Raw genomic sequence first — 27,884 nt, 5'->3', positions numbered from 1 at the left:
TCTGTTCTTCGTTTCACAGGTACAAAATCTGAAGCCCCAGAATGGTTGTGAAATTTGTTTTTATTTTTATGATACCAAAGAAAGTAATATACTTTAGTTGCCTTAGCCTTTAGCTTAAGGTCCTATAAAATTTATCTGAGAAAGTAGCATAGAACCCTGAAAATACTGCGTTTTTACTACAGTTAAACTAGTTTCCAGTTTATTTTGGTAGTGTATATGAGTGGTCCTAGTATATAGAATTACGATTCTGTATACAAAGAATACTTCAGATGCAAAGCTGAATATCTGAATAGTGAATGAACTTTTATAGAGATGGCTTTAGAGAATGAATTTTGCCCTCTTGGGAAGGTTCAAAATGTGTCCTAAAAGATCTCATAAGAAGTAGTGATGCAATTTTACTATATCCCCATTCTGTTATCTCCCAACTTTGTCTTATAGTTTTTTATAATGAATTTCTAAGGTTTATCTTTGATGTGATATACTAGTTAAGAGAAATTTGGTTGTGAGGTTACATTCTGCTTAACTGTTTGTATCAGGTACTCTTAAGTACATATACAATCATCTCACTCTCCCTAGGTTCATAAAAAAACATTTCTTAATTTAAAAATATTTATATGCCTGCTATTATACCAAGAACTTCTCTTTATACAGTGATAAGTGGGACAGACAATATAGTAGGAAAATGAGACAGAGAAACACCAAAGTTAATTTTTAAAGGTATTACTACAGGGGATGTGTAAGGACATTTTCATGTTTTTTCTTTAGGACCTACTGCCTGACACAGAATAAAACTTTTCAGATAAATAAGGCTTATGTAACATCATTAAGGGAATAAGGACTTCTAAAAAAAAAAGAAAATCTTAGGAAACTTGGTATAGAATGAGGGTATGATTAGAGCTGATAGAAATGCAATGAAGTTTCTGATTTAGGGATGGATCAAGGGCTTAAGTATATCATAATCACTGCAAACATATTTTAATTGATTAGCATTGTGTGTGTGTCATTTCCATTACAGATGGTCTTACTCTTCCTGTCCCTGACCTTTAACCTTCATTTAAAATTAGTGCACCAGTTCGTACTAATTGTAATTGTCAGTGACCAAGGAAATATGATTTATCTACAAAAGAAAAGGGAGAAATCAAGACCTTACTGTGTTGCTGCATTACAAATCCAGGCTTCAAACTAAATGCCAGAATATAAATTAGATCCCTTATCAAATCTGGCATATAAAATTTTAGGATCCTTTTTAATATAGTACATGTGCTTTCAATAAATGCCTGCTTTGGCAAGAAATTGAGTCAATGTTTTTTGTGTCAAGTACACTTGCATTATATTTTATACTCTCAACTTTAAAACTGTCCTTGTGAACCAAGTCAAGGGCAAAATTAAATTTGTTTTCTGAATCTGACTTTACATTTAATATTATTTTTTCTTTGCATTGTGATATGGTTTTATTTTGGTATTCTGTTTTGGTTTTTTGGTTTTTGTTTTTTGTTTTTTCCGCTTAGAACAAAATTCAGAATCCTTAACACTGTCTCTCCACTATTTTCCAGCCACACTGACCTACTTTGTTTTTTTTAAACAATTGAGCTCTTTCTCCTATGCCCTCAGGCTCTTTGCACAAGCTCTTTCTTCTGCCTTGACTACATTTACCCCATTATTTAGTGTTATTCACCTAGCTAACTCTTTCTTTTTCTGTGGTTTTGAACTTAAACATCATTCTCAGAAATTCCATCTTCCACACCACCAAATCTCAGTCTGATCTCCCTCAATCTCATCTGTTACTAGTTTCTACCACTGCCCCTGCCTTGGCACAAAGTGGATGCTTGACAAATGAAAAGATGGATTGACATTGAATACTTACTTTGTTCTAGTCATTGTAAGATGCTTCAAGCAACTTTTTTTTAAGTCTGAATTCAAAAGCACCATGTTATATTTATGTTATTTTGTAAATGATATTCATTTTAGGACACAAAATAACCTTTCTCTTTCTCTTTTTCTTGTTTCTTGGTACTGGGATTTGAACCCAGGGACACTTTACCACTGAGTACATCCCCAGTTCTGTTTATTTGTATTTTGAGACAACATCTCCCTAAGTTGCCAAGGTTGGCTTCAAACTTTGATCCTCCTGCCTTGGCCTCCTTGAGTCGTGCACCACTGTGCCCAGCAAAATTACCATTTTTTAATGAAATTGAATTAAGAAAATAGGAATGTGCATTATTTTGTGTATGGCAAGTTGCAAAATAAAGTGAACACTTTACTATGGTTGCTGTCATGGCCTTGAAAGCCACTACTTTTGGGAATAATGTTGTATGATAGTTTCCCAACAAGTATGTCTAGAAAATAACCTGTTTCACTTATCAATTTCCCCAAGCATCTTACTGTTGTCTGAATCTTTGGCTTCTAACAGCTCTTTGCTTAGAGTCAAAAGCCAGAATCTCAGAAATCTCCCAGAAAGGCTATTTAAATTAAATGAGCCCATCAAGATTTGGAAGAATGCCACTTGAAATAAAGAAAGCACTGTATTATATTCCACCTTTAATTTTCAAAACCTGAAAACCTTCTCAAGCCCAGGAAAACTAATGGTGCTGCATTTATTCTTTTTGATAGCCCCTGTCCAGTCCTGCGATTTACTTAGCATCTTTCAATACAATTTGCTCTTATGCTTTTACTCTATTTTTCTTCCAAACAAAATCCTTGTTATCACCAAACCATTTCTGACTAAACTTATTTCATCTTTTTTTAAAATTCTTTGAACTTTTCTCACTATTTTGGTATATGTTCTCAACTAATACCATACACTTGGTCATATGTACATTATTTTATTTTGGAGGTAAGCCTTTTTGTGTGTCATGTTCAGTTTCACATAGACAAAAAAAAAAAAGTCACTTAATCTATTTTCCTCATATGAATTATAATTTCAAATTCCTTTCCTGGAACATTTAAATATAAGTCACTTTGAGGATGCTTTCACACACACACCAAGTAGAACACTCAGGGAATTACCATTCTCCAGGTCCTCTATATTCTGTCTACACTGGCTGTTCTGCAGTGCTCGCTATTAAATCCTGTGAGCCCTTAAAATTTGGTGGTCACTGCTTCTAGGGCCTGAGCATCGTGGCCACATATGGTAGCTTCAATAGCTTCCTGTGTTGCATCTTCTCTCAACCTCTCCAGATCGACTTGTTACTCTTTTCTTTCCCTAATCTGTACCTGAGAGCACTAAGAAATTGCTGTTAGTAACATAAAAAGGGGAGGGGGGAGTATAAAGCTATGGGACACTAAATTATTTAAAGGATGATTTTAAAACTTTGGGAGCCAAAAGATTCCATGAAAGTTAAAAGGGAAGAAAAGAGAAGCTGGAATGTAAAGAGTCAATTCACAAGTCTTAGAATTCAGCCAGCAGTGCTCCTGAAATAGTACTATATCTTTAATGTGTGCTTGTTCAGTTGATAAAGCAATATTTGCATAACTGGTCTCCTAACAACTAAATGAGGAACTTAAAAGATTTTAACAATTTAGGATTGCTGCCTGTGATGCTGGTGATTTTTAATCAAGGGGTCATATTAGAAAAAATGTATAAATAAACATAGATTTTAATAAGTAGAACAATGTAATAAGATCCCACTTAAAAATCCTTTTCAGGTTAATAAATATGATGGAAATGAAGATGGAATAAAAATTTTAAAAGATAGTTAAATCGAAATTATGGAATAAAACCCAAATTGTTATTTGTAGTTATGGGGTGCATATTTCCATACGTTGTAAAATTCCTTAAGAACTTGCCACAGAGTTCTGCTGAAATAATTTCTGCCTCTTAAATGACAAGTGCCTCATCTTTTATTGTAGCATTAATTCAGAATCCCATCAAATAAGAAAATCCATGATATAAAATACAAATTTACAACCTTTTGCCTTCTGACTATGCCCACATAATCATTACTATAGTATATTCGCATTCAGCCTGTTTCTGTGTTGTTCTTCTCCTTTACCTTCTAGCCTCCTTATGTCTTTATTTTATCCTTCTTTTCATTTTAACCAAAATCACTTATATATCATATGGTTCTTGTTTCTACTTATGACTACATTTAAATGCCATTTATAAAATAAGAAATTCCTATTGAATTTGTATTTAAACCTAATGGGATTCAGCAGTAAATTTGAAACTGCAACATGATTGTTAAATGTAGGTTTTAATACTAATGATGATTCACGTTTTCCAACTTCTATATTTTACAGTTTGTTTTTCTTGGCAAGAGTTTGTTTTAAGTATCCATGAATGAGGAGAAAGGTCTCTTGAATTTTGGCTTCTAGAAGTAATGAATCTTTTCCTGGCATCTTTTAAAATGATACTTTACCTTTTATAAAAAGATACCAGCAGTAGAAAATGACAGCTATTTAAATCTGCACACTGACTTGGGCCCAATCATTTCTTAATATAATCTTCAGGCCTTTTGCATAAGTGGCCATCCCAAATAGTCTGACTTTGGTTGTTGAAGATTTTCTTAAATACATATATATATATATATTTTTGGGGGGGGTCATTGAATTTAGAGTTAGAAAGGACTTTAGAAAGTGTTGCAAGCTTCTCATTAACAAGATGAGGAACCTGAGAAGTGTCTTGCCCAGTCACTGTAGGGGGAAAGTAAGAGGCAAAGGAAAAACTGGAATCCAAGTTTCTTGATTCCTAGTCCAGGACTTTTTTCCTTTTAAACCATTATTTTATGAAACATGGAAAGCAAGCTGATTGTTCACCTAAAGTTTATTTTTTGTTTATATCATGAAAGTTATCATTTCTGTGCTTCACTATTTATTTTGTGCTTATCTGTTTTTTCAACTGCCATCTAAGAATTTTCACCCCTTGGCTTTTGCATTGACTCTACACACTGCTTAACTTCTCTAAGTCCATGTTTCTGCAGGGTAGCCTAATATGTCACTTCTCTGCTCAAAACCTTAATATTTATCACCCCCTTATCTGTACCATGTAGTTAATGAATTAAATCTGTTCTCTTATCCCATTACAGACTAAATCTGCCTTTCATATCTTAGTGCTTTCCACTGTTCTGTTCATCTTTTTTAACCTAGCCAACTGGGACCACTTGCTCTTCTCAGGACCCATCTTTCATATGCTGTACTGCTGTGTCTTTCCTTACTCATACCTTCACCTAAAATTTTAACCAGTCTTTTTAGACTTAGATCAAAAACCATATCTACCAAAATCCTTTTCCTTTTGTTTGTTTTGTTATGGTTGTTTTTTGTTGTTGTTGTTGTTGTTTTGTTTGTTTTGTTTTTGGATGATTCTGGGGCTCAAACCCATAGCCTCACATATGCTTAAGTACTGTACCACTGAGCCACGCCCCTAGCCCTTTTTTATTTTGTTTTGAGACAGGTTCTCACTAAATTGCCTAGGCTGGTCTTGAACTTGTGATCCTCCTACATCAGCCTCCAAGTAGATGGATTTTAGGCAAGTGCTACCAACCCCAGCTTTGTTTTTCCTTTCAATTTGGATTATAACATACTATATCCTGACTTTAATTTTTGTTTTCATCTAAATTCTCTTTTCTTTATTTCTGTTTAATCAGATGAGCCTATCAGAGTGCCATGTAACTGTAGAAATAAATGATATATAATGTGTTCATTGATTATTAAAATTCTTGAAGCAGATGGAAAAGTTAACTCCCTTCTTTATGCTACAGCAGATACTTTTTTTAAAAAATCTGCCCAGGTTATCACAATCAAGAGAAATCCTGTATAGTACCTCCCTTGCCTATCTAGTACTAAATAGCATCTAACATTGTCACAGTTGACCAGAGTTAGTCATCAAATATTAAACACCTGCACTGATTCTAACACAGGTCCCACATCTCACACTTTAATGTACATATTTTGCTTTGGGGATACTAATGAAAGTATACATTTCCTTCCACAATTGCACAGAAAATTATGCTGTTTTCGTTGGTGGCTATGTTTTCAAATGCTATGCAAATAACAGTGATTTAGGATGCTTCTGAAAACCTTCAGAACAGATCTTGAGACTGTTGGCATTCTCTCACATACATGGTTATTGTTCTCTTCTGAAGACTAAATCATTGCTTTCCTGAGACTCCTTCCTACCTTTCCTTGTCATCCTTTCAGAATAAGAATAGGTTACCATCACCTATTGATTAGCAGAGAATAATGTGAAGTAACAAAGGAGAAGAAATTATTGATTACTCAAAATCTCTACAATAACAAAAACCATGTTAAGTGTTGATTGTCTAGGTAAAGATTAAAGTTATAGTGACTTACCAGTTTGAAGTGGAGATGGGAGATGTGAAGCCCTCCACTAAAGCAAACTAGTTCTAAATTCAGGCTCCTTTACTTCAGCCTGCTCCTGCTAACTTCCAGTGCTGCCTAATTACCAAGATCTACTGCGTTAGTGAGCCCTTCTCAAGCCCTGTGTGTCTAAACCATCACTAATCTGTTCTGACTGAACAAGAATTGATTTTCCCTGATTGTGAGATACGGTTCATATTAATTAATGATGCAACCCAGATGATTCCTTTCACAACAAGATTTTTAGGATTGTTACTGTAGAAGTTCCTAACTTCTGTTTCCAAGAGGTTTACTATCTGAATTAGATCTTGTTCTTGGAAAATTTAACTTATAATACCAAATTCCTGTGTGTAATATCTTCTTTTGAAATAAGAAAATTTAGCAGCGTGTCTTAAGCTACCCGTGTGGTGTCTATAATGTGTGTACTAGCAGTAAAAATGACATGGATATATCACATTTAGCATTTATTTACTTGATGGAAAAAAAGGATATCATTTTAAAGTTGTGAAAGTATACCTTATGGGTTATTGCTGATTGTAGGGTCATTTAGACTTAGGTTTCTGATCCCACATGCTATAAATTTTCACAATTTTCATAATATTGCATGTCAACAAAGTAAAATAGTATAGAGAGTATAATTGTACTTCATTGATAACTTACTGAATGCTCAGACTGAGTCAGGACTTATTTATTCCTGTTATTTCATCTGTATGACTTTTGTTTTTTGTTATTTTTGCTGTCTCTGGAGCAACTTTGGCATTTATCCTTATAATTCTGCTATACTATACTCTTTGATATTCAGTATCTGAAAATAATGTCTAGACTACATCTATCTTTGAAAATATAATTGTAATTTAAAAATTCGGAATGATATTTTCTTTTAGTTTCCCTGATTTTTTGTGTAATGCTTAGAAATGTAGTAAACACCATAATTCTTTAAGGTAAATTTCCAGAACCAGGACTACTGCAGATATGGCAGAAAATATGGACTGTGTAAGTATCCTCACTGAACATATCAAACTAGCAGTTTGAAAATCTCATTCATATGACCAAAAGAACTTTTACTTTTTTAGTGAAGATTCTATTAAATTCACCAGTCATAAGGGCACTCAACTGTAATCCCAGCTACTTGGGAGGCTGAGACAGGAGGATCTCAATTTTGAGGCCAGCATGGTCAACTAAGTGAGACCCTTCTCAGAATAAAAAAGGCTCTGGAGATATAGCTCGATGATAGAGCACTCCTGTGTTCAATCCCCAATACCGCCAAAAAAAAGTTAGTTCTAAAGAGTGATACAAAACTTTGTTTTCAAGAAACTGATGAAGCTGGGCACAGAGGCGCACAGCTATAATCCCAGCGGTTTAGGAGGCTGAGGTAGGAGGATTGCAAGTTCAACATAAGTTGCCAGCCTCAGCAACTTAGCAAGGCCCCAGACAATTCAGCAAGACCCTATCTCTAAACAAAATACAAAAAAAGGGCTGGGGCTTAGTGGAGCAACGCCCCTGGGTTTAATCAAGCCCTGGTACCCCCCCCCCCAAAAAAAAAAGTTGATAAATGCAGCAGTGGGGGTGGTGACAATAAATAGAATATATGCAACATAAGGACTGGCGTAGCAGAAGAATATACAGAGCACTAAAGTCAGTCAACTCTGATCCCAAACACAGAGTATGAACCACAAAAAATCAAGTCAGTGTCAGCATAATGCAGAAATATTTGAAGGCATTTCTTTTCTTTGCTAAACATAGGTGGATGCTTTATCCTTATCATTTGGCAAATCAACAAGGATTTATTATCTGTACATTGCAAAATAATATACAAGTTGCTTTGAGGATACCAAGTGAAAAAGGAATTTCTGCACTAACAATTAATAATCTAGTAAGGGAGATAATACAAATAACTGTTTTCTGTCTGAACATAATTGCCATAAGAGAAGCCTTTACAACTTAAGCAAAAATCTTGTGCAATTCAGAAAGCCACTTGGGGAGGTAGAGAAAAGACAGACCAGGAACAATTCAAAAAGCCTTTGCGTTAAGAGAAAGATGGATGAACTAACCCTGGAGGGATGGATAGGATTTTGACAAGAGTGGTTGAAGGTATTCTAATTCATTTAGTGCCTACATGTGCAAGGTAGCATGAAGGCAAAAAAGCCTGGGGCATGTTCAGAGAATAGCATATTTTCTAGTTTGAGTGGCATCTGGTACATGGATAAGGGAATAGTGAAAGATCAGGCTAGGAAGGAAAAGTAGGGGCACATTGTGGAGGTCCTTTGAAAGTCAGACTGTAAAACTGAGACTTTTATCAGGAAACAGTAGGTAGCTCTTTAAGCAAAGACTAATCAGAGTTAATATTTAGGAAGGTGAATCGAATTGTTGTGTGCAAGGATACATTCAAACTGGGTAAAGACTGGTATTCGAGACTGGTTAAGAGAATGTAGCAGTCATGTATGCAAGAGTTATTACAGGCTTAACTTAGTTTTAAGTCAGTAGTATTGGAAGCAAGGGTATATCTATTATAGGACTTATGCTTTAAATAATGGACTGGGCAGAACTAGGAATTTGTCAATGCAAAGATAAAAAGAAAGTGTCAAAAGTTTGGTACAGTGTTATACACCTATAATCCTAGGTATATGGAGAGGCTGAGGCAGGAGAATCATAGCTTGAGGACAGCCTAGGCAACTTAGTGTCTCAAAATAAAAAGGTCTGGGAATGTAGCTCAGTGACATGGCACCCCTGGATTCAATCCCCAGTCCCAAAACAAAAAAGTACTAAGGAAGTGAAGCAGGACATCTGCTGATTATGTCAATGAAAGGAATAAAGGGAATGAACTTCCCCCCAAATGTAAAGAGAGAAAAGATGAGACTTTTCTCAGTTGAGAACTGAATTTCTAGAGAAAGACTACACTTAGGAAATTTGGCAAATGAGGAAGAAGAAAAATAAGAGAGAAGGGGAAAGAAGATAGGCAAAAGTAGGGAGGAGATTTTCTAGGAAAGTGTGGAAAAACTTCTAAAAACATCAACAAATTCTCATCTTTTACCTATTAGATTTTCCAGTGGAGTTAGAAAATTCAAATGAAAGGCCTTAAATTTGCAGGAGTAACTGGGGGAAACTGACCAAGGACTTGAAGAAGAGAAAATGTTTACCCAGAAAATGAATAGTAATCGAAGGTACACAGAAATTTGGAAAGGATCTGAAAATAAACTTCTAAAAGAATAGAGTGAAATGAGTATTCATTTTTTAGAATAAATATTTTAAAATGTTACACTGTGCAGAAATCCTTTTTCCCTGCGGTGGAGGGTAGAGATTCAGCCCTATTTTAAAAGACCAAGAATAAAGGCTGAGATGGTGACCTTGAGATGGGGGTAGGTGAAAACCAATTTATAATACTGTGTCCAGTAAGTCAAAATGACTGTTAACAAAAATAATTCCTCATCTTATCTGCTATCTCAATCATGTTACAGTGTTTATTATCAAAATGCCAGTACTTCCTCCACGCTATATTATACCTTCATTTCCCACTGTATTATTCATTTACAAACTACTACAATTGGATAATGTGTTAATCTCAGATTCTAATAAGAGGGTCAGTATGGTAGTAAGATTGGTATATTTCTTTTTTCCATTCTGTGGACTAAAATGATTGACCCTATTTTGGTGTCAAATGCAATATAGGTTTGGCAGAAGTTTTCTGCATTTCTTAAAACTTGCTTGTTTTCAGCAAGGGTATGTTAGTCATGCTTCAATTTTAACATTTATTGAGCACCTACTGTGTGCTCCATTGTTTCATTTTTCTGTGATTTTTTTTTCTTTGTCTAACATATACTTGGTAAATTTCTTTTCATGAACATTAGATTTTTTCTCTTATTTCTTTGTACTTGTGGAGTTTTGTTTATTTAAAAGACTTGCATTGATTACTTTCATCATTGTCCTTACTACTTCTCACTGGCTATTGTGAACATTTTCTCTAAATTTTTCAGCATACAATATTCTCCATACATAACCTAGGAGAAATTACCTTTATTTTTCATTAGGCATAGACAACTACATGCTTCTTTGTTTTTAACTTTTTTTGTTATGTTAATAAGCCCTACAATATAATATTCTAAGTTTCTTTTTTTCTTAATCCTGTACTGTTTTGGACTGTGAATATTACTGGAATTCCTAATTCTGTTCCCACTTCTTCTGCAAAAAACTAAAAGACTCAAAGAATAATGGAACTTTTGTGTCAGTTGAACTAGCTACAAACCATTTCATGTTCTTTAAAGTCCTTGTTAATCTGCCATATCTCAAGCCTTTCCCTCACTACTTTATTCACAATAAATTTATAAAACAAAAAAAGGAAGAACACACTGTATCCTGTGTTCTTGTTCATTTCTGTGTTTTATATGCTGTTTGCTTTCATTTTGTTTTTACCTTCATTTCTGAGAATTAATTCTGTAAAATTTCCAAACTAGCACCAGTAGCCCTGGTAGGTGAGATTTACAGTGGCTGTGATGATTCCATCTGGAAGATGTGAGAAGGTTCATGTAATGTGAAAAATATAAGGACCTTGGTGCACATTTGAACTGAGAGAAAGGAATTATTAGAAAGGTACTTAAAAACAACGTTGCCACACACAGTTGCAATGCCTATAATCCCAGTGACTTGGGAGGCTGAGGTAGGAGGATTGCGAGTTCAAAGCTGCCTTAGCAAAAGTGAGGTGCTAAGCAACTCAGTGAGATCCTGATTCTAAATAAAATACAAAAAACAGGCTGGGGATGTCGCACAATGATCAAGTGCCCCTGAGTTCAATCCGTGGTACCAAAAAATAAAACAACAACAAAAACAATGTTGATCTCTCCCCATCCAAAGTCTTCTGTCCTTTTTTGCATCTGATCTGTGAAGTCCTTCTAAATTGTCTTGTATAAACATATTTATAAGAATTGGTTATTTAACCTTTTACTGCCTTCTTATTAGTGCAATTTTGGCTTTAGATTGTTTTGCCAGTGTCTGACAAGACATATACATTTTACTTATTTTAAGGCTCACAGCATGCTTTCTAAATAACTTTCCATTCTTCACTGGTAACTCGAGAAAGAAGTCTGTTTTGGAACTTATAAATATCCTAGTTATATCATAATGCAGGGGTCAGCAAACTTTTCTTATAAAAGTCCAGGTAGCATAGTCTCTGTCAAACTACTCAACTTCAACTCTGCTGTTGTAGCATAAAAGCAACTGTAGACAATATGCAAACAAATAGACATTGCTGTGTTCTAATGAAATTTCATTTCTAAAAACAGGTGGCAGGCTCAATTTGTTCTCCAGGTTGCTGGTAGCAACATACATTATGACCTGGCATAATGTATGGGTGTTACATTGTAGTAGAGCCTTCTATTGATTGGAAGAGAAGAGCAGGAGAGAAAAAGCGAAGATGGTTTATTATTTTGACAATAATAGAGAATATGTAAAGTAAAGAAGAGTTTAGACCTGAGTAGCATTTTTCTTCATAGGGTTTCAAATGTAGATTACTAGTAAAGTAAAAATGTTTATTATTTAATAAGACAGCTATAAATGAAGGGCTAATATCCTTTGTACAATTAGATATAAGGAAAGTATGACACATATAATGTATCCAATCAGTCTATCTTGTCTTTGGCCTGATAGTTAAACTTTTTAAACCAATAAATGAAGGATTACCTACTTGCCAAATGTTCCAGGACCCTTTATGATCTCTATTTAACATGGATCCACACTGAACATCTTCTGGAAGTAATGGAGTAAAAGGGGTCAGACTTATCTTCCCTTCTGAAGCAATGCAAAAACCAGACAAAATATATAAAACGACACTTTTCATACATTGGACAGCAGTCAGCAGTTAGTACTGCTGTCCAATGCTTAGATAGAATCCCTAAGAAAAAGGAAAGAATGAATAATCCCTAAAAATGCCAGAGCATTCTGCTGAGACAGTTTCCAGTCTGCTGTGTAGTTAGTCAAGGGGATCCCAAGCAGAATAATCTTAACTGAATTGAAATAGTGCTGAGAGCAGGAGGAGGCCAGGGTGGCTAGAGTTTTCAAGAGAAAGGAGCAGAGAAGGGAAAGCTGCACACACAGTACACACCCTGGATATCAGCAAAGGGTTCCTCCTGACTTTTCAGCTGAGCAGGGATCTGCACATGTATGTGAGAAACTACTCAAGGCCAAGGATAAGACCACTGGAAAGGAACCAGCAGCATATTCCCCAAACTCACATAAGGCCAATAATAGTTTATGACCCCAATAACCAGAGTGGAAAACCTCCAATAAATGGTACATCTTGTTTAGTACTCCAAAGGATATTACATCAGTAGGGGACCAGATTAGCTCTTGATTAAAAGCTGCTCTCATCTCACCTAGGAAAGCTTGGAAATAAGCATGAAAAGATCAAACTCTTTCTAAATTAACCTGACCGAATTTCAGATTAAATCTCAAAGATATATAATAAAAGACAAAATCTCCAGCACCCAAAAACATAAAGTTCATGTCTGGCATCTAATAAAAAATTACTGTTCATGTACAGAAATAGGAAAATACAATCATAAGGAGAAGAAACATTAATTCATAGAAATGGATTCACAACTGATGTTATAGTTCGTTGACATGGATGTTAAAAGAGCATTTCTAAATATGTTCTATATTTCAGTAAGGTAAAGAAAACATAAGCCTGTTTAGGAGAGACACATAAAGTAGTAAAAAAAAAAAAAAAAAAAAAAAAAAATTTTTTTTTTAAATAGCCAAGCCTAGTTGCACAAGCCTGTAATCCCAGGGGCTCAGGAGGCTGAGTCAGGAGGATCTCAAGTTCAAAACCAGCTCCAGCAAAAGCAAGGTGCTAAGCAACTCAGTGAGACCCTGTCTCTAAATAAAATATGAAATAGGACTGGGGATGTGGCTCAGTGGTCGAGTGCCCCTGAGTTCAATCCCTGGTACACACAAAAAAAAAGATACAACTTGCAGAAATGAAAACTAAACTAGATGAGATGGGATGCTGTGGAAAAGATTAGTGATCTTGAAGACATAACAATAGAAGGTATTTAGAATGAAACATGTATGGAGAAAAGATTGAGAAAACAATAAGCAGTACAGCTGTGATCTGTGGGACTTCAAGTGACCTAATATACATATTTGGAGACCTAGGGAGAAAAAATAATGTAGAAAAAGTACTGGAAAACTTAGAAGCTGAAATTTTCCCAAATTTGGTGAAAACTATAAACCCATTCCAAATCCAAAAAGCTCAACAAACTCAAAGCAGAAGAAACAAGTGAGGGAAAAACTAAGGTACTTCACAATCACATTGCAAAAATTCAATGATAAAATCATATGAGGGCAGTCAGGTTTCTTTTTAAAAGACATACAGAGCAACAAAGAGAAGAAATGACAATAATCATAGAAACAAGTTACAAACTACACCTTGGAGCATGGGGAAAAAAACATATCAACTTAGAATTCTGTACCCAGTGCAATATCTTCCAAAAACAAAGACAAAATAAAAACTTTGATATATGTAAAACCTAGAGAGTCCCTCAGTAGCAGACCATCACAGATCATTCAGCTTGAACAATTTACCAGCTGGGTGGTCTTAGACATACTTGAATCTCTCTAAACCTTCAGGTTTTCATCTATAAAATGAATGCAATACCTATTTTTGTAGGATTTTTGTGAGAGTCAAATGAAACAAAGAAGAAGAGTTGACATTTGTTAAGTAAACAAATTAGTTATCCTTTATGCCAAGCACGTTACTTCATTAAAAATGAAGTAAAATACCCAATACTACATACATGAATATTTTCTTAGCCTGTCTTCTTCTCATTTTTCAAAAACTAAAAACTGTGTTGTATTAGAAGAAGTTAGTCTAATTAGCTAATCAATCTTAAATTGTGATGAAACACTTGCTCTAGCTTAACTTTCCTTTAGTTGCCACCATTAAATATACTTAAAGGTGGGAATGAACAACTCTTGCTAGAATAAACCAATCCGCTAATAAACCACTTTGTGAAAGGGTTAAGTCTCTTGTAAACTGAACCTATTTTTTGGCCTGTGTTTTGACCGCCTAATGTTTTTTTCAGTCTCATTTATTGAGGTTTAATTTATATACTGTCTATCTAATTTTTATTATAAACCTATTGGATAGAGGCCATGACTGTCTTTATAGCTATATATTGCCCCACAGAGTTTTTGGCACTCAATAAATGTTAAATAATATTTCTATTCAGCATTCTGCAGACAGGAAGCATATGGTAATAAATGTCAGAGCACAGGTTGAAAATCTCCAAAAAGTTGTATATTATATTTGTTGGAAAAACCAGTACAGATATTTTCGTGAATGAAATGTATTTTTAAAAGGGATTCCCATGGCTCAAACTTCACTTAATTTTCTTCAGTCTTCATTTACTTTATTTACAAATTTAAACTTTTCCTCATAAGAAATAAAATTTTAAAAAGTATTAGCACTAATGGTCTCACAAGAAAGTATATAAATGATTTTTGTAGATAGCATAAAGAAAGGCAACTCAGTCCAAAGAACAGCATGAGAAAACATTTAGAGGCTTAAGCAACATAAGTCTCTATGTTATGATATATGTGGTATGAAAAGAAAGAAACAGCAGGTATTTCTTTATCATTAAATTTCAGCATGACTTGGAGGTATATCTCTCCTACAGCTGTTGCAGACCTTATAGTGGTATTTGAATTTGATTCTTTTTTTCACCCAAGGATTCTAGCTCTAAATCTTACTGTGGTCTTAGTAACATAATTATTGCTTCACAATAACAAAAGACATTGAAAATTAAAAACAACATTTGATGCCCCCAAGGTGAATTCAACGCAAAAGATACTATTTCTTATTTAATCTTTGTTGAAGAAATGGTTAATCATAATCAGCTGTATAAAACCATTTAGCTAGCATGCATCCAAATTTTCTTCCTAAAATTTGCTCACTCTGTGATTGATATGCTGACCACACTTGCTTTGAAGTATTTATTAACATAATTTGAATGAGAAATTATATGAATTTTCCTTGTTATTAAACCTCTCTAAGGTTTAGGACTTCAATATATAAAATGTGGACAGGTAATCCAGGCACAGTTTAGCTCAGTGCCTGTGACCCAGGGTTTCTCATAAGTTTCTAGTCACAGTGTAACTAACCCAGGTGGAAGTCATCTTCCTGCTCATCTGGGAGAGGATCTACTTTCAGGCTCAGGCAGGTGTCTGTTGGCAAGCCTCACTAGGTGGTGGTTGTGAACCTCTCCATGAGGGTACAACATGGCTACTTCTTTTCCCTAAGGTGAAGGCTGAGAGAGAGAAGAAATGGGATCAAGAGGATGATAAAATGTATACTGTCCTTTGTTATATATCTCTTAGAAGGAAGTCTAGTGGAGGAGATTATCCAAGGGTTCAAATACCAGAATCAGGGATCTTTGGCAGCCATGTCGGAGACTACCTCCTACACATGTGATCCACAAGTAGAACAAATTATTGAATGTACTCTGAATGTTCTAAAATCATTTTTTAAACTATATTGAGATCATACCAAGAACTTGAATTCAATAGGCAAAAACGATTTTACACTTTAACATAAAACATTTCATTTTTTCCTAGCAACAACACAATAAAATAGGTATTGTTAACCACAACTTTATTGGTAAAGTGATAAACTTAATAATTTGCTCAAGATTATATAGCAAATACAGTATAAAACTGGGACCCTAGTTTTAAGTCTTTTGACTCTGTATTCTTTCCATTTGACTGTTAACTGCATCTTAAATGGTATAACATTCATTGCATTCAAAGCCATTCAAAAAGAGTACTATACCTCTAAATTTATCTCCAAATATATGAATTTTTAATATATATGAAGATTTTTATACATAGATCTAGACATACAGAGGGAGAGAGAGATACCATTCTGTCTTAAACTCTCTTTTATACCACACCATTTAGAAGTTACAGTATTCTTTCCATTTGACTATATTATGGAGTCATTTTAATATTATTTCAAGGTCTGCAACAGCTGTAGTATGATATGCCTCTGAGCTAACAGATGCTGTTAGCCTAAAACTATATTTAGAGGATAAATATTTGTCAGATGGAGAAATGAACAAACAAAATGAAAAAGCAAAACTGATCTGGTGGCTCCATTCTCCCTTGGCTTCTCCCAAAGCTCTGAACTCCCACAACTAAAGTGAGGATCATGGGGACTTCCAGTGAGAACCAGACCACCAAATTCTAGAATATTCTGTTTACTTCTTGTACTGGAATAACATAGTAGTCCCATTTTTGATGGGTGGGTTGCTTTCTGTGGTTAAGCTCAAATAATCTTACTCTGGTTCTAAGTTGTACCTTCTCCCCTTTTGTTTTAGTATGTGAAATTTCTGCCTGTGCCCATGACCCCTCTGATCTGAGATCGAAAAACAGGATGGAAACATAAGCAGACAGATAAATAGTTCTAAATTGGGTTCAGTGTCTTGAAGTGCAGAGCAGGAAGTGGTAGGATAGGGTCTTCAACTGATTGTGGTGGTACTTAGTCATACCCTTCGGATCACCCTGGAGCAAAGTGAATTTTTGTCTTAAAGGCATTTGTTAAATTCTCAAAATATCTTTGTGGTATGGTAATAGGAATATGAAACTGTCTTCATACAGATGACTCACATAACCATCTATGTAGGAAATCTCCAAGAAATTAAATCCTCCAACAATTAACAAGTGAATTTGGCAGAGTCTCAGAATATAAGGTCAGTATATAGAAATTGTATTATATATAACTAGTTACAAATAATTGGAATTGAAATCAGAGTCTGAATAGTGATTTTTAATTTAAGTTTTGGTCACAAATTTATTTTATAAATAAGAACTTGGATTATCAGACAAAATAGTTTTGTCCTCAGTGATTACAAGGATGCACTCAAGTTTCTCCATCTTTTCAGCCCTTTTTAAAAAAAAAAACCTCAATTCAAAAACCATATATGATGGTTATTTTATCCGTACCCTTTTAGCCTGTTTGGTGAAGCAGCAAGCCCACTGTAAATCCTAAGTGGTGTAGGGTAGATGAGTGTCTAAGACTTTAATTATATGTCATTTTATTCACAACACTCAATTCCAGGAAGGAAAAAATGACTCTGTTGTTGTAAAAGACATATTATGTGAGTATCATTCATTGTAAACCAAAAATGATACTGTATTATAGTGTAGACAACAATGGGAACTGATTCTGAAAATGTGACCTGTCTGAGAAACTGAATAATAGTGAAAGTTATCAAAATGGAAAGAAGTGTTAATGTGAAATCCAGCCTTCTCAGAAATACTCTTTCCTGGCCGGTTTGGTTTTGCTTTTGTTGCTTGTCATGCATGAATGAAAGTGCTATACTCTCAGGGGAGAAGGAAAGCCTCCGTGTTGGTTGTTTATTTCCTTAATCCCTCCTCCTTTGTGATTTTTGATGTCAGATCTAAAATGGAAAGCCTGTAAATATAATGATTATCACATGGATAATCACCTGCATTAGGAACCGCCCTGCTTCTCTATTCTAACCCTAGCTGTTCTCCACATGTCACATCTACTCTGCAGTTGGATTTTAACCTGACTGCTTCATTAGATTTGTGAAACTCAGTACGAGGTGCCCTGGGGCAGCACAGATGGGGACTTGCTTGTTTTCTTTTCTCACTTTTACTGCGATAGCACACTAAAAAGTCCTTTTCAATTTAATGTGATCAGTTCGCTTGGAATTCCCCCTGATATTTGGAACCTGCCTTACTCTTCTGCCCACTAACTATGCCCATTCTTTCTCCTTGTTTCTAATGTAATGCCTTTTCTTTCTGTTCCTTCATACAGTAAGAACAAAAATTCTGCTTAAAATGCTTACTGGGTCAGACTGTTCCCCTGTGTTGATTTGTTTGTTTTGCTGAGAGGGAAAAATAAATGTTGTTCCATCATTGTATCTACAAACACCTTCAGATCAGAGGTTAGCTGTGGGAAAGTCTGCACTAGTGTGAGCCAGCTGCATTCTCTAATGGAGTGACTTGGGGCACCAGCCCAAGATCAAAGAAAGGTGGGAGGAAGTCTGAAGATAAGATCATTTCAAGCCACAGAACAAGTGCTTTGCTTTTCTAGTGATAGGACACAGATCCACAAACTTGTGCATGGTTGCACTAAGAGAAAATTGAGTTTGCTTTTCTTAAACATGTCCTTTCTCAGCCAGAAATATATTGGTGTTTGGAATTATTTACAGATGTGAATATGTCCTAGGGCTTTGTTTCCTTAAAAAATAATTTGACATTTATATTTGTGTCTTCTTGAAGCTAGTTGATTCTGTACCATGTCAGAGTATAGTTAATTTCTAATTAAAATTATATGAACAAAAATGAACATTAAAAAAAGACTGGATTTTCAGTCTTTATATCTTAAGTGCAATTTTAATTCTACAGATTCTTCGTTTTTAATTTTGTTTATAGTCCTCTGGGGTTCTTTCATGGCTCTGACGAAATTCCATATAAACAAGTAGTTCTAGAAGAGCTTTTCAGTTGTCTTTTTCCTATAGGAATTAGTTGGCTAATTATGACAGATTAGAAAACACTACATTGATATTTTATCCTTTGCCTTGCTATCTCAGACAGCAAATATTATTGACTATGTAATGTACAAAGTTCTGTTGTAAGTAAATTGTCAAGAAGATAGCCTCGCTTGAGCCAGTTGTCAAGATCATAATTCAGTCTTGGGGATTGGGTGGTCTTTATCAGCTGAGTCTAACTTGGTCAGACTGGAGCGATTCCAGCGAATCGCCTAAGGAGTTTACTTGCAGCTTATCACTTTCTGTTAACTTTGGTTTTCAGCTGTAATCACACATTTTGATTTTTTTCTAACCCTCAAAATGGTTCTCTAAATCTTTGTGTTATTATTATATTGGACCAGAAGTGCATACATATATATTTTTTCCTCAGTGTTTTCCTCAACATGTAGGTAGTACCCAGAGTTGTGCTGGAGACACTGACTGTACTTTCTGCCTTACATGGTTTGGTGCAGCAGTCGTTTTAGTTGAGTTGGATCTGCTCACTACTCAGGCTCAAATCCCATCCTTCTATTAATATCTCTTGGCAGAGATAATTTTGGAGGAATGTAAGTTAAGATGTAGAGGCTCTTGACAGTTGTCTGCAGTGTTTTTTTTTTTTTTTTTTTTTTTTGCTTTCAAGAGGCAAGTAGAGTTGAAAAGTAATATTGCTTCCATTATCTGTCTGTCCTAAAATTAAAATGTGTACATAAATCAAAGGTAAAAGGGAAAGTATTTGGTTACACAGATGTGTTTTTGTCATTTGATAACCTGCTATAAAGGCATTAGGGTATATATTAATGTGCTCTTAAGATAGTTAAAATCCAGAAAAACTTCAGCTATTAAAATATTTTGACCATTTTTTAAGTGATCAATCTTGACTACCCTGTCATCTTATATAAAAGGAAAACTGGGGTTTATTGAACTGTTTATTATGAAAAATTTCAAATACACAGATAGCTATACTGAACTCCCTCATGCCATATACATCTAGATTTCACAGTTGTTAATATTTTGCCAATTTTGCTTCACTTAGGGTTTTTATTTTTTGCAATGTATTCTAAAGTAAATTGCATATTTCATCACATTTTATCCCTAAATACTTCAGGATACATCTCTAGAAATTAAGGTCATTTTCCTTATCAAACTGATAATAATATTATCTAATTCTCATTTTTATGTTAAAATTTCTTAAGCTGTCCCCAAAATACCTTTTTCAACTAATTTGTTTAAATCAGGGTCCAATTAAGGTCTGTATATTCCTCTTGTTCATTTTTCTCTCGCCTCTCCTCTCCATTTATTATAGACACAGCCTTTGTAAAAGGACTAAGCTAGTTTTCCTGTGGATGTCCTACCTTATAGATATGTCCATTGGTTTCTCAGTGTATCCTTTAATTTGTTCCCCTTATCCTGTGTATTTCTCAGAGACTGCAATTGTTGGACTAAAGTTTTGGTTAATTTGTTTTAAAAATCTTTGGTCAGAATTCTCTGTAGGCGATGCTGTGAGCTTCATACTGCATCATTACAAAAGGCACAAAATATTTGGTGATCCCACTGTTAGTGATGATAAGTGATAGGATCAATCACTGGGTTAAGGTGATGACAGTTTAATCCTTCCATTTTAAAGTTATGCTTTGCTCCCTGTGACCACAGAATATAATCTGTGATACTTTGATTCCACGTAAAGACCCAATTCCCTGTCATCCTTTTACCCAATGAATTTAGCATCCATTAATGATCCTTGTCTATTAAATCTCATCATGGGGACTGCAAAATGGTGATTTTCTGAATCTATACGTTTATTAGCAGACAGGCTTCTCTCCAAAAGAACTTTCTGAAAGGTATTGTTTTAATTGAAAATATAACCACCAAGTATGTTCCTTAGGTTTCAAATGATTGTCTTTCTTTCTCGGGTCAGAACACCTGAACTCACTGTAGCAGCTACAGTAAAAACATGCACTACATCTTCTTTATTCCAACTTGTGAAGTGTGTTGACATTATGCTACCTCTTTTTTTAATGCCATGAGAAGAAAGAAATCTTTTTTGGTATAAGAATAAAAATTGAACTATGTGGGTATATTGAGATAATTGTGTAAAAGGAAGACTGAATGAGTTTCAGAATGGATTATTTCTTCATTACCTAGCACTTTATAATTAACTGTTCTTTTTTTTTTTTTTCCAGGAAGCTGCCACTTTTGCTAGAGAGCAAGGCTTTGAGGTGAGTTAACCCACAATTGCACACTAAACAGATCCTAAAGGTTTTTTCTAGCTGATAATGAAGTTCTTTTGGACAGTGATTGATGTGCTATTATACTCTCAGAGCCTCGCAGCAGTTGCCATGGAAACTTGGCAGTCGTCATGGTTTCTTTGTTCTGCCAGCACAGTGTTATGACGCACTCTGCTAGGTCTGCACCCAACATCGCCTACAGATGTTATTTATTGAATTTTGAAAAGCCTCTTGGGAAGCCAAGAGGTTGGGCACAGTTTCAAGCTGCCTCTGCAGATATGGGGCCTGTCAGTTTGTTCAGTTAAAAAGCTACCTCATTAGCTGCATTACATTTCATAAGGATTCACTGCTAAAGTAGTGGTGGAACAAGACTAAATAGTGAAATATAATGTCGCTTAAATAATTTCAACCCTATCACATGTAGATAATCATTATGCAAATTAATTTCCAAAAGGTTGTACTTAACAGTTGTTAGGAGCTGATTAATTTAAATCCTGCTCATATGAACTTCCTGTTTAAATCTTTTTTCTTCTTTCACTTTATCTTAGATAACATAAAATATACATAAATTTTCTGAGACAAAATATTGATAATTGACTTTAATTTCCTGGTCTTCGTTCTGTTTTCCTGTAAGAAGCATTATACTGTCAAGATTTCAAAACTCCATGTGGTTATTGTTGGCAAAATTAAGAAAACACTCAAGACCATATTTTTATCTGTGTAATATCCATTGTCCAATTAATTGTTGGAAAACACTGGCTTCACTATGAACCCAGGTTAATTGATAGAATTAACTGAGGGTGAATCATTTATGATTATGATATTTATTGAACCAGAACTACATAGAATGCTATGTTCTTTGTAGCAAGTTGAAATATTGTATGATAATAACTTTTTAAAATTTAATAGGAACTCTGTTTTGCATCCTGAGTATTGTTTACCATCTAGAGAAGCTGTGAGCATTGATAACACTTGTAAATTTACCCTGAGCTCTTTAAAGAAAGGTATATGAACTTGTGAAAGAACTCTTACTTAAAAGCACTAAAGGCAGATTCATTATCAAGCAGCAAAGTAATACACATGCATTTTCCCACATCAGGATTTTATAAAACCAGAATAGAGCTTCCTCTTTACAAAGTGTGTAGTGTAAATATTCTCTCGAGATCCTGCAAAAGAACTATTTTAGGGTAGGAAAGCCTCAAAATACTTAATTATTGAAAACTGTAGTTTCTTTTGGTTTTTGTTTTGTTTTGTTTTGTTTACAGTATTCTAGTGAATATAAAGTTGAGTCATGTAGAAAAGGATGTCCAAGGTTTGTTTTTGTAGTCTGAAGTGTCACTTTGTGATTTCTAAACTGACAATTGATATACAGGACAAAATGTAATCAGGGGAGTATTGAGTTTAAAAACTAAATGTTTTGATAAATGTTTTCAGTCACTGGTGGTTTTACTGATGTTAAAGGTTTGGGGATTTTTTTTTTCTTTTTTGTAATACTGAAGATTGAACCAGAGCTTCATGCATGCTAGATAAGCACTCTACCACTGAGCTATGTCCCCAACCCTGATGTTAAGCTTTAATATTAAAAATTTATATTCTCTTGATGAATAAAAATTCTCCACAGATCAAAGCTTATAAAACACAAATTTATATACCATAAAAAGTACAGATAGAACATAAATTCATATAACATAAATTACTGCTATAATAAAAGGTATATTTTGATTCTATGAAATAACCAGTTTTGCAGATAGTTAGAAATATAACATGTTGCATAACAAATTGTCTTAGTCCAATAGTATCTAATTAATAATTTTTTAAAAAATTGTTTAGTGGGCTGAGCAGAGCAGTGCACACCTGTAATCTTAGCGACTTCATAGGCTAAGGCAGGAAGATTGCAAGCTCAAGGCCATCCTTGGCAAGTTAGTGAGACCCTATCTAAAAAAATTAAAAGGGCCAGGTATGTAGCTCAGTGGTTGAGTACCCCTAGGTTCAATCCCCAGTACCACTAAAAAATAAATGTTTAATAAATATGACAAATAATACTTTGATTTCCTCATGAACTTCTTGTTGTGAATGTTCCTGGTTTATATTCAGTCAACAAACTCGTGCTTCTGTTTTCTACTAATCAGCACTTTATTAACCTTTCCATTACTTTGTTGTTGGTAGTACTGGGGATTGAACCCAGGGTACTTAACCACCGAGCCACATCCCCAGCCTTTTTTTTTTTTTTTTTTTTTTTTTTTTTTTTTTTTTTGCGGGGCTGGGGATCGAACCCAGGGCTTTGTGCTCGCAAGGCAAGCACTCTACCGACTGAGCTATCTCCCCAGCCCCTCAGCCCTTTTTTATATTTTATTAGAGACGGGGTCTTGCTGAGTTGCTCAGGGCTTCCCTAAGTTGCTGAGGCTGGGTTTGAATTCATGAACCTCCTGCCTCAACCTCCCAAGTCACTGGGATATTACAGGCATTTGCCACCGCACCCAGCTTCCATTACTTCTTAATTTACTGATTTCAGAATTATTTCTTTTTGCCACAAATCTGCCATAATTAATTATAACATAAAAGCAAAGTGATGATGATTATAATCACATACCTTATTACCTCCTGACAGCAAAACTGCTCTGTCAGTGATGCTGACATTGATATGTTAGATTGGATAAAGCACATGGTGTCTTGATGTGTCCTTTTATAGGTTCCCAAAATCATTACAAGCATGGCCCAATACATGAGTCCTAATTAGATTAACCTCAAGTAAGCATTGTTAATAAAATATAATCATGTGTGGAACTCTGTCTAGAGAAATTCAGTGATTTTATAAAGTCATTAAAGATTACTTAGTTCATTAGACAGACTAATGACAGCATAGGTTTGGAACATAGTATTCTTAAGGAGTAAAACAAGAATAAATCATTTTATCTTAACAGTTTTCTGTCTTTGGAATTGTGTTAATACTCTCAAATCTAGTGTGACAAACTAGCAATAATCTGCATTTTATCTCTTCCAACTTTAATATTGCTTCTAAATTTGGAACAAGAATGAGAAAAGAAATGAAAAGATTAAGAGAAAGGAAAGGTGAGCATTTTTTTCTTCCTACCAGCACTGATGTCCTACCCTCATTTTCTATTATAAATCCCAATCAGTTCCCAAAGCCACTGAGTGTTGCCACTAGTGATCTGTCTGCTGACAGACCAATCCAAATGCCTCTAAAAATAACCAGTGTTTATTCATCAGGAAATAGCCTCAGTGACATTGTTTATGATATTCTGGTTAGCTTTTCTGCAAATTTTAGATAATCTTTATTTTTTAAAAAAATCTTTAATCTTTAAAACGAATTGGCCAATTTTCAGTGAGAAGCAGCAGCTTAGGAGGGCACTGGAGAATGAGATAAAAACTGGAGCTGGGCAGAGCACAAAGCAAAAGAGAGAGGATATATATATATATATATATATATATATATATATGATGGAAAATTGCATAGTACCTGATTTAAATGACAGACCTGCTAAGAATTTAAAATGACAATTCTTGAAGTAAAAAGTTTCATAAGGCCTTTTATTATTCTGGAAAATCAGTTCAGACTGCAATGTGTTTTTAAATCTACCTTATCTTGAACTGAACAGATTAAAGGTTTATATTTTTAGAACCTAAATAAAAATAAGGGGCTTAAAAGCACGTTTCATTATGAAGCCTGTAAAAACTATTGGAAATTGATTTAAATTAAATCAAGAGAAGAAAATACCTCCAAAACCTCAATATAGATATACTCTGTATTTTCATTGTCTCTGCAATGGAGTACATGCCAAAAGATGAAGGGAATTTATGCCTGCACTGTTGGATCATGTGTTCAGTGTTACTGCAAGCAAGAAGTTTTAATTTTCTTATTTTAGATCTCTAAGATATAATATTTCTGTTCATAGAGAAAACAAAACAATCTTTCCTTTTTCCTAATTCCTCCATTGCCTTCGATTCTATTCAGAGGATCCTAGGCTTGCTGTCCTCCTCTGACCAACAAGGACTCTATAATGTAATTTCATCAAAAGAGAAAAGTATAGAATTGTGCTATCCAATACAGCATCCACTAGCCACATGTTGTTTTAAATTAAGATTAATTAAAATTAAACAAATTTTAAAATCTAAAGTCAGATATGATGTTGCCAGCCTGTAGTCTCAGCTACTTGGAAAGCTGAGGTAGGGGAATCACTTTGATCTGAGTAGTTTGAGACAGTCTAAGCAACATAGCAAGACCTAATCCCCCAAGAAAATTTTTTTTAGTTTTTTTTTTTTTTTTTAATTTGGTTCCTTATTTGATAAAGGCAGATTTTAAGTGTTCTATAACCTCTGTAGCTAAATGACAGTGCAGGTATAGAACATTTTAGAATATATTCATCATCTCAGAAAGTCCCATTGATCAACACTGGATAGAAAATCTAGAGAGTATTCAGGAGGTGTTGGTTCTCAGCAAGTTCTCTAATGTGATTCTAAGGTTCCTGTGTTCTTTACAGAGATTGTCATGAACAATCACAGTTTCTGAAGTTAAAGACAGTCAGGCCCATTTGGCTATGAGAATGCACTACTACTTTCACAGATACCTGGATCCCAAAATTGGATGATTTTAAAACAAATTAAAGGAAAAGAGATAAGATGGTCTTATAATTCTCTTAATTTATTACAAATTTGTTACAAATATTTACTGAACACTGGTTATGTGATTGACATACTCCAGTAAATCCTGAAGACAGGGTAGAAATGACCAGAATGTATGTTGTGAAAGAGAATATGGGAGGAGTTCCTACTTTAGATATGGTAGCCTTGGAATCACTCTCTGAGAACGAGAAATCTGAAAAATATGAATATCTAGCAATAACAGACCAAAAAGCCAAACAGTTAAACAGGGGAACAAATTTCAAGCAGAAAACAAGAGCACAAAGGGCTCCAAACAAGAAAGAGCATAGCGTGCTATGATGCAGGAAATGACAGAAGGCCAGTGTGGCTGGATTGGCGCGAGGGAGGAAGAAGGAGAAGCATGAGGCAATATGTGAGAACACCACACTGGAATTCTACAAAAGTAGGCAAATTATGACAAAACTGCCTAACATGTGTTATCAACAGCTTGTTAAAAATGGAATGTAGAGAATATATTCTTTTAATTTGGGAGATAGTGCTAAACTTAAGGGGTGCACCAGTGACAATAAAAGCACAAATTTTTATTATTTTTTTGTTCTAATTAGTTATACATGACAATTAGAATGCATTTTGACACATCATAAATAATTGAAGGGGCTGGGGCTGTAGCTCAATGGTAAAGTGCTTGCCTTGCACCCATGAGGCACTGGGTTTGATCCTCAGTACCACATAAAATTAAATAAAGTTATTGTGTCCATTTACAACTAAATAGTATTTTAAATAAATAAATGGAGTATAACTTCTCATTCTTCTGATTGTACATGATGTACAGTTACATTGGTCATGTACACACATAGAGTAATAATGTCCAATTCATTCTACTATCGTTCCTACCCTCATGCTCTCTCCCCTCCCTTCACTCCCCTCTGTCTAGTCCAGCATACCTCTATTCCCCTCTGCCCCCATTGTGAATTAGCACCCGTATATCGGAGAAAACATTTGGCCTTTGGTTCTTTGGGATTGGCTTATTTTGCTAAGCATATTCCCCAGTTCCATTCATTTAGTGGCAAATGCCATAATTTCATTCTTCTTTAAGACTGAGTGATATTCCGTTGTATATATATGCCACAGTTAAAAGTACAATTTTATATTTATAAAATACTTCAGTATATAAAACCTTCTCCAGTGTATCATTAATACATTCAATACAGAAACCCTGAGATGTAGATAGAGCATGTATTGTCATAGCAACACATAAAAAATAGGGTATATGACTCGTTCATAGTCACATAGTTAATACATATGGGTAGCAGAACCAAAGCTCAGCACTGCTTTCTTTCTCATCCTCTAACATATTGGGAAAGAATACTAGACTTCAAAATGGATTTGAAAAATGAGAAATGTCTTGAAACTCAAAAACTAAAATTCATTGATGTAAAAATGCAAGGCAAGATAATTAAGAAAAATAGAAACTTTAAATACACAATCAGGAATGGCTTTGTGAATGTAGCAGAAAAATGATTTAGAATTGTCATTCTTTAGTTATAATAAAAACAAAAAAACACATAATCAGAATTCAATGAAGCAATATAATCTGGAGATAGCACAGAAACACTGGTTAAGAGTACTATGATCCCAGTTGGTTACAGTGGCACACATCTATAACCCTTGCTCCTCAGGAGACTGAGGCAGAAGGATCACAAGTTCAAGGCCAGCCTGGGCAACTTAGCAAGACCCTGTCACAAAATAAAAAATAAAGGCATCTGGGAGTGTAGCTTAGTAGCAGAGCACCCCTGGGTTCAACTCCCAGTACTGGAAGGAAAAAAAAAAAAAAAGACCAAAAAGTAGTACTGATTCCTGGTGTCAGACTGTGGGATATACTCCTGGCTTTACTACATATACTGGACTTAGGCACATTTATTTAATCACTGAGACTCAGTTTCTTCATCTATAACATGGAAGATAGTAATAATACCTGCTGCCCAGAGTAGTGAAGATTTAATGAATACTTTAGAGCTATATATGTGACTCTTCATTTTTTCATTTATAACATAGGGATAATTGCAGTAACTACTGCCTGGAGAAGTTAAAATTTAATGACCACTCCAGAGCTCTGTAATGGCTCATAGCCATTGTATGAGCTTTGCCTTCTCCCCGTTTCATCCTTCCACTCCCCTAT

The 27,884-nt window shown here is 34.7% G+C and overlaps 1 protein-coding gene across 5 annotated transcripts in view; it reads left to right on the top strand.

Moving 5' to 3' along the window:
* The window catches only part of ADK (adenosine kinase), a 499,304-nt gene that overhangs the window by 363,219 nt on the left and 108,201 nt on the right, over nt 1-27,884 (top strand). For all 5 annotated transcript variants that reach the window (XM_079135963.1, XM_079135961.1, XM_079135964.1 and 2 more), the window contains one exon: nt 21,041-21,076. In XM_079135963.1, the coding sequence (XP_078992089.1) occupies nt 21,041-21,076 (36 nt within the window). The remainder of the gene's footprint in view (nt 1-21,040; nt 21,077-27,884) is intronic.

Source organism: Sciurus vulgaris, assembly GCF_902686455.1.
Source record: "Sciurus vulgaris genome assembly, chromosome: 4".
NCBI lineage: Eukaryota > Metazoa > Chordata > Mammalia > Rodentia > Sciuridae > Sciurus > Sciurus vulgaris.
Note: the sequence above shows the minus strand (reverse complement) of the source record. Positions and strands in the feature narration are given on the sequence as shown.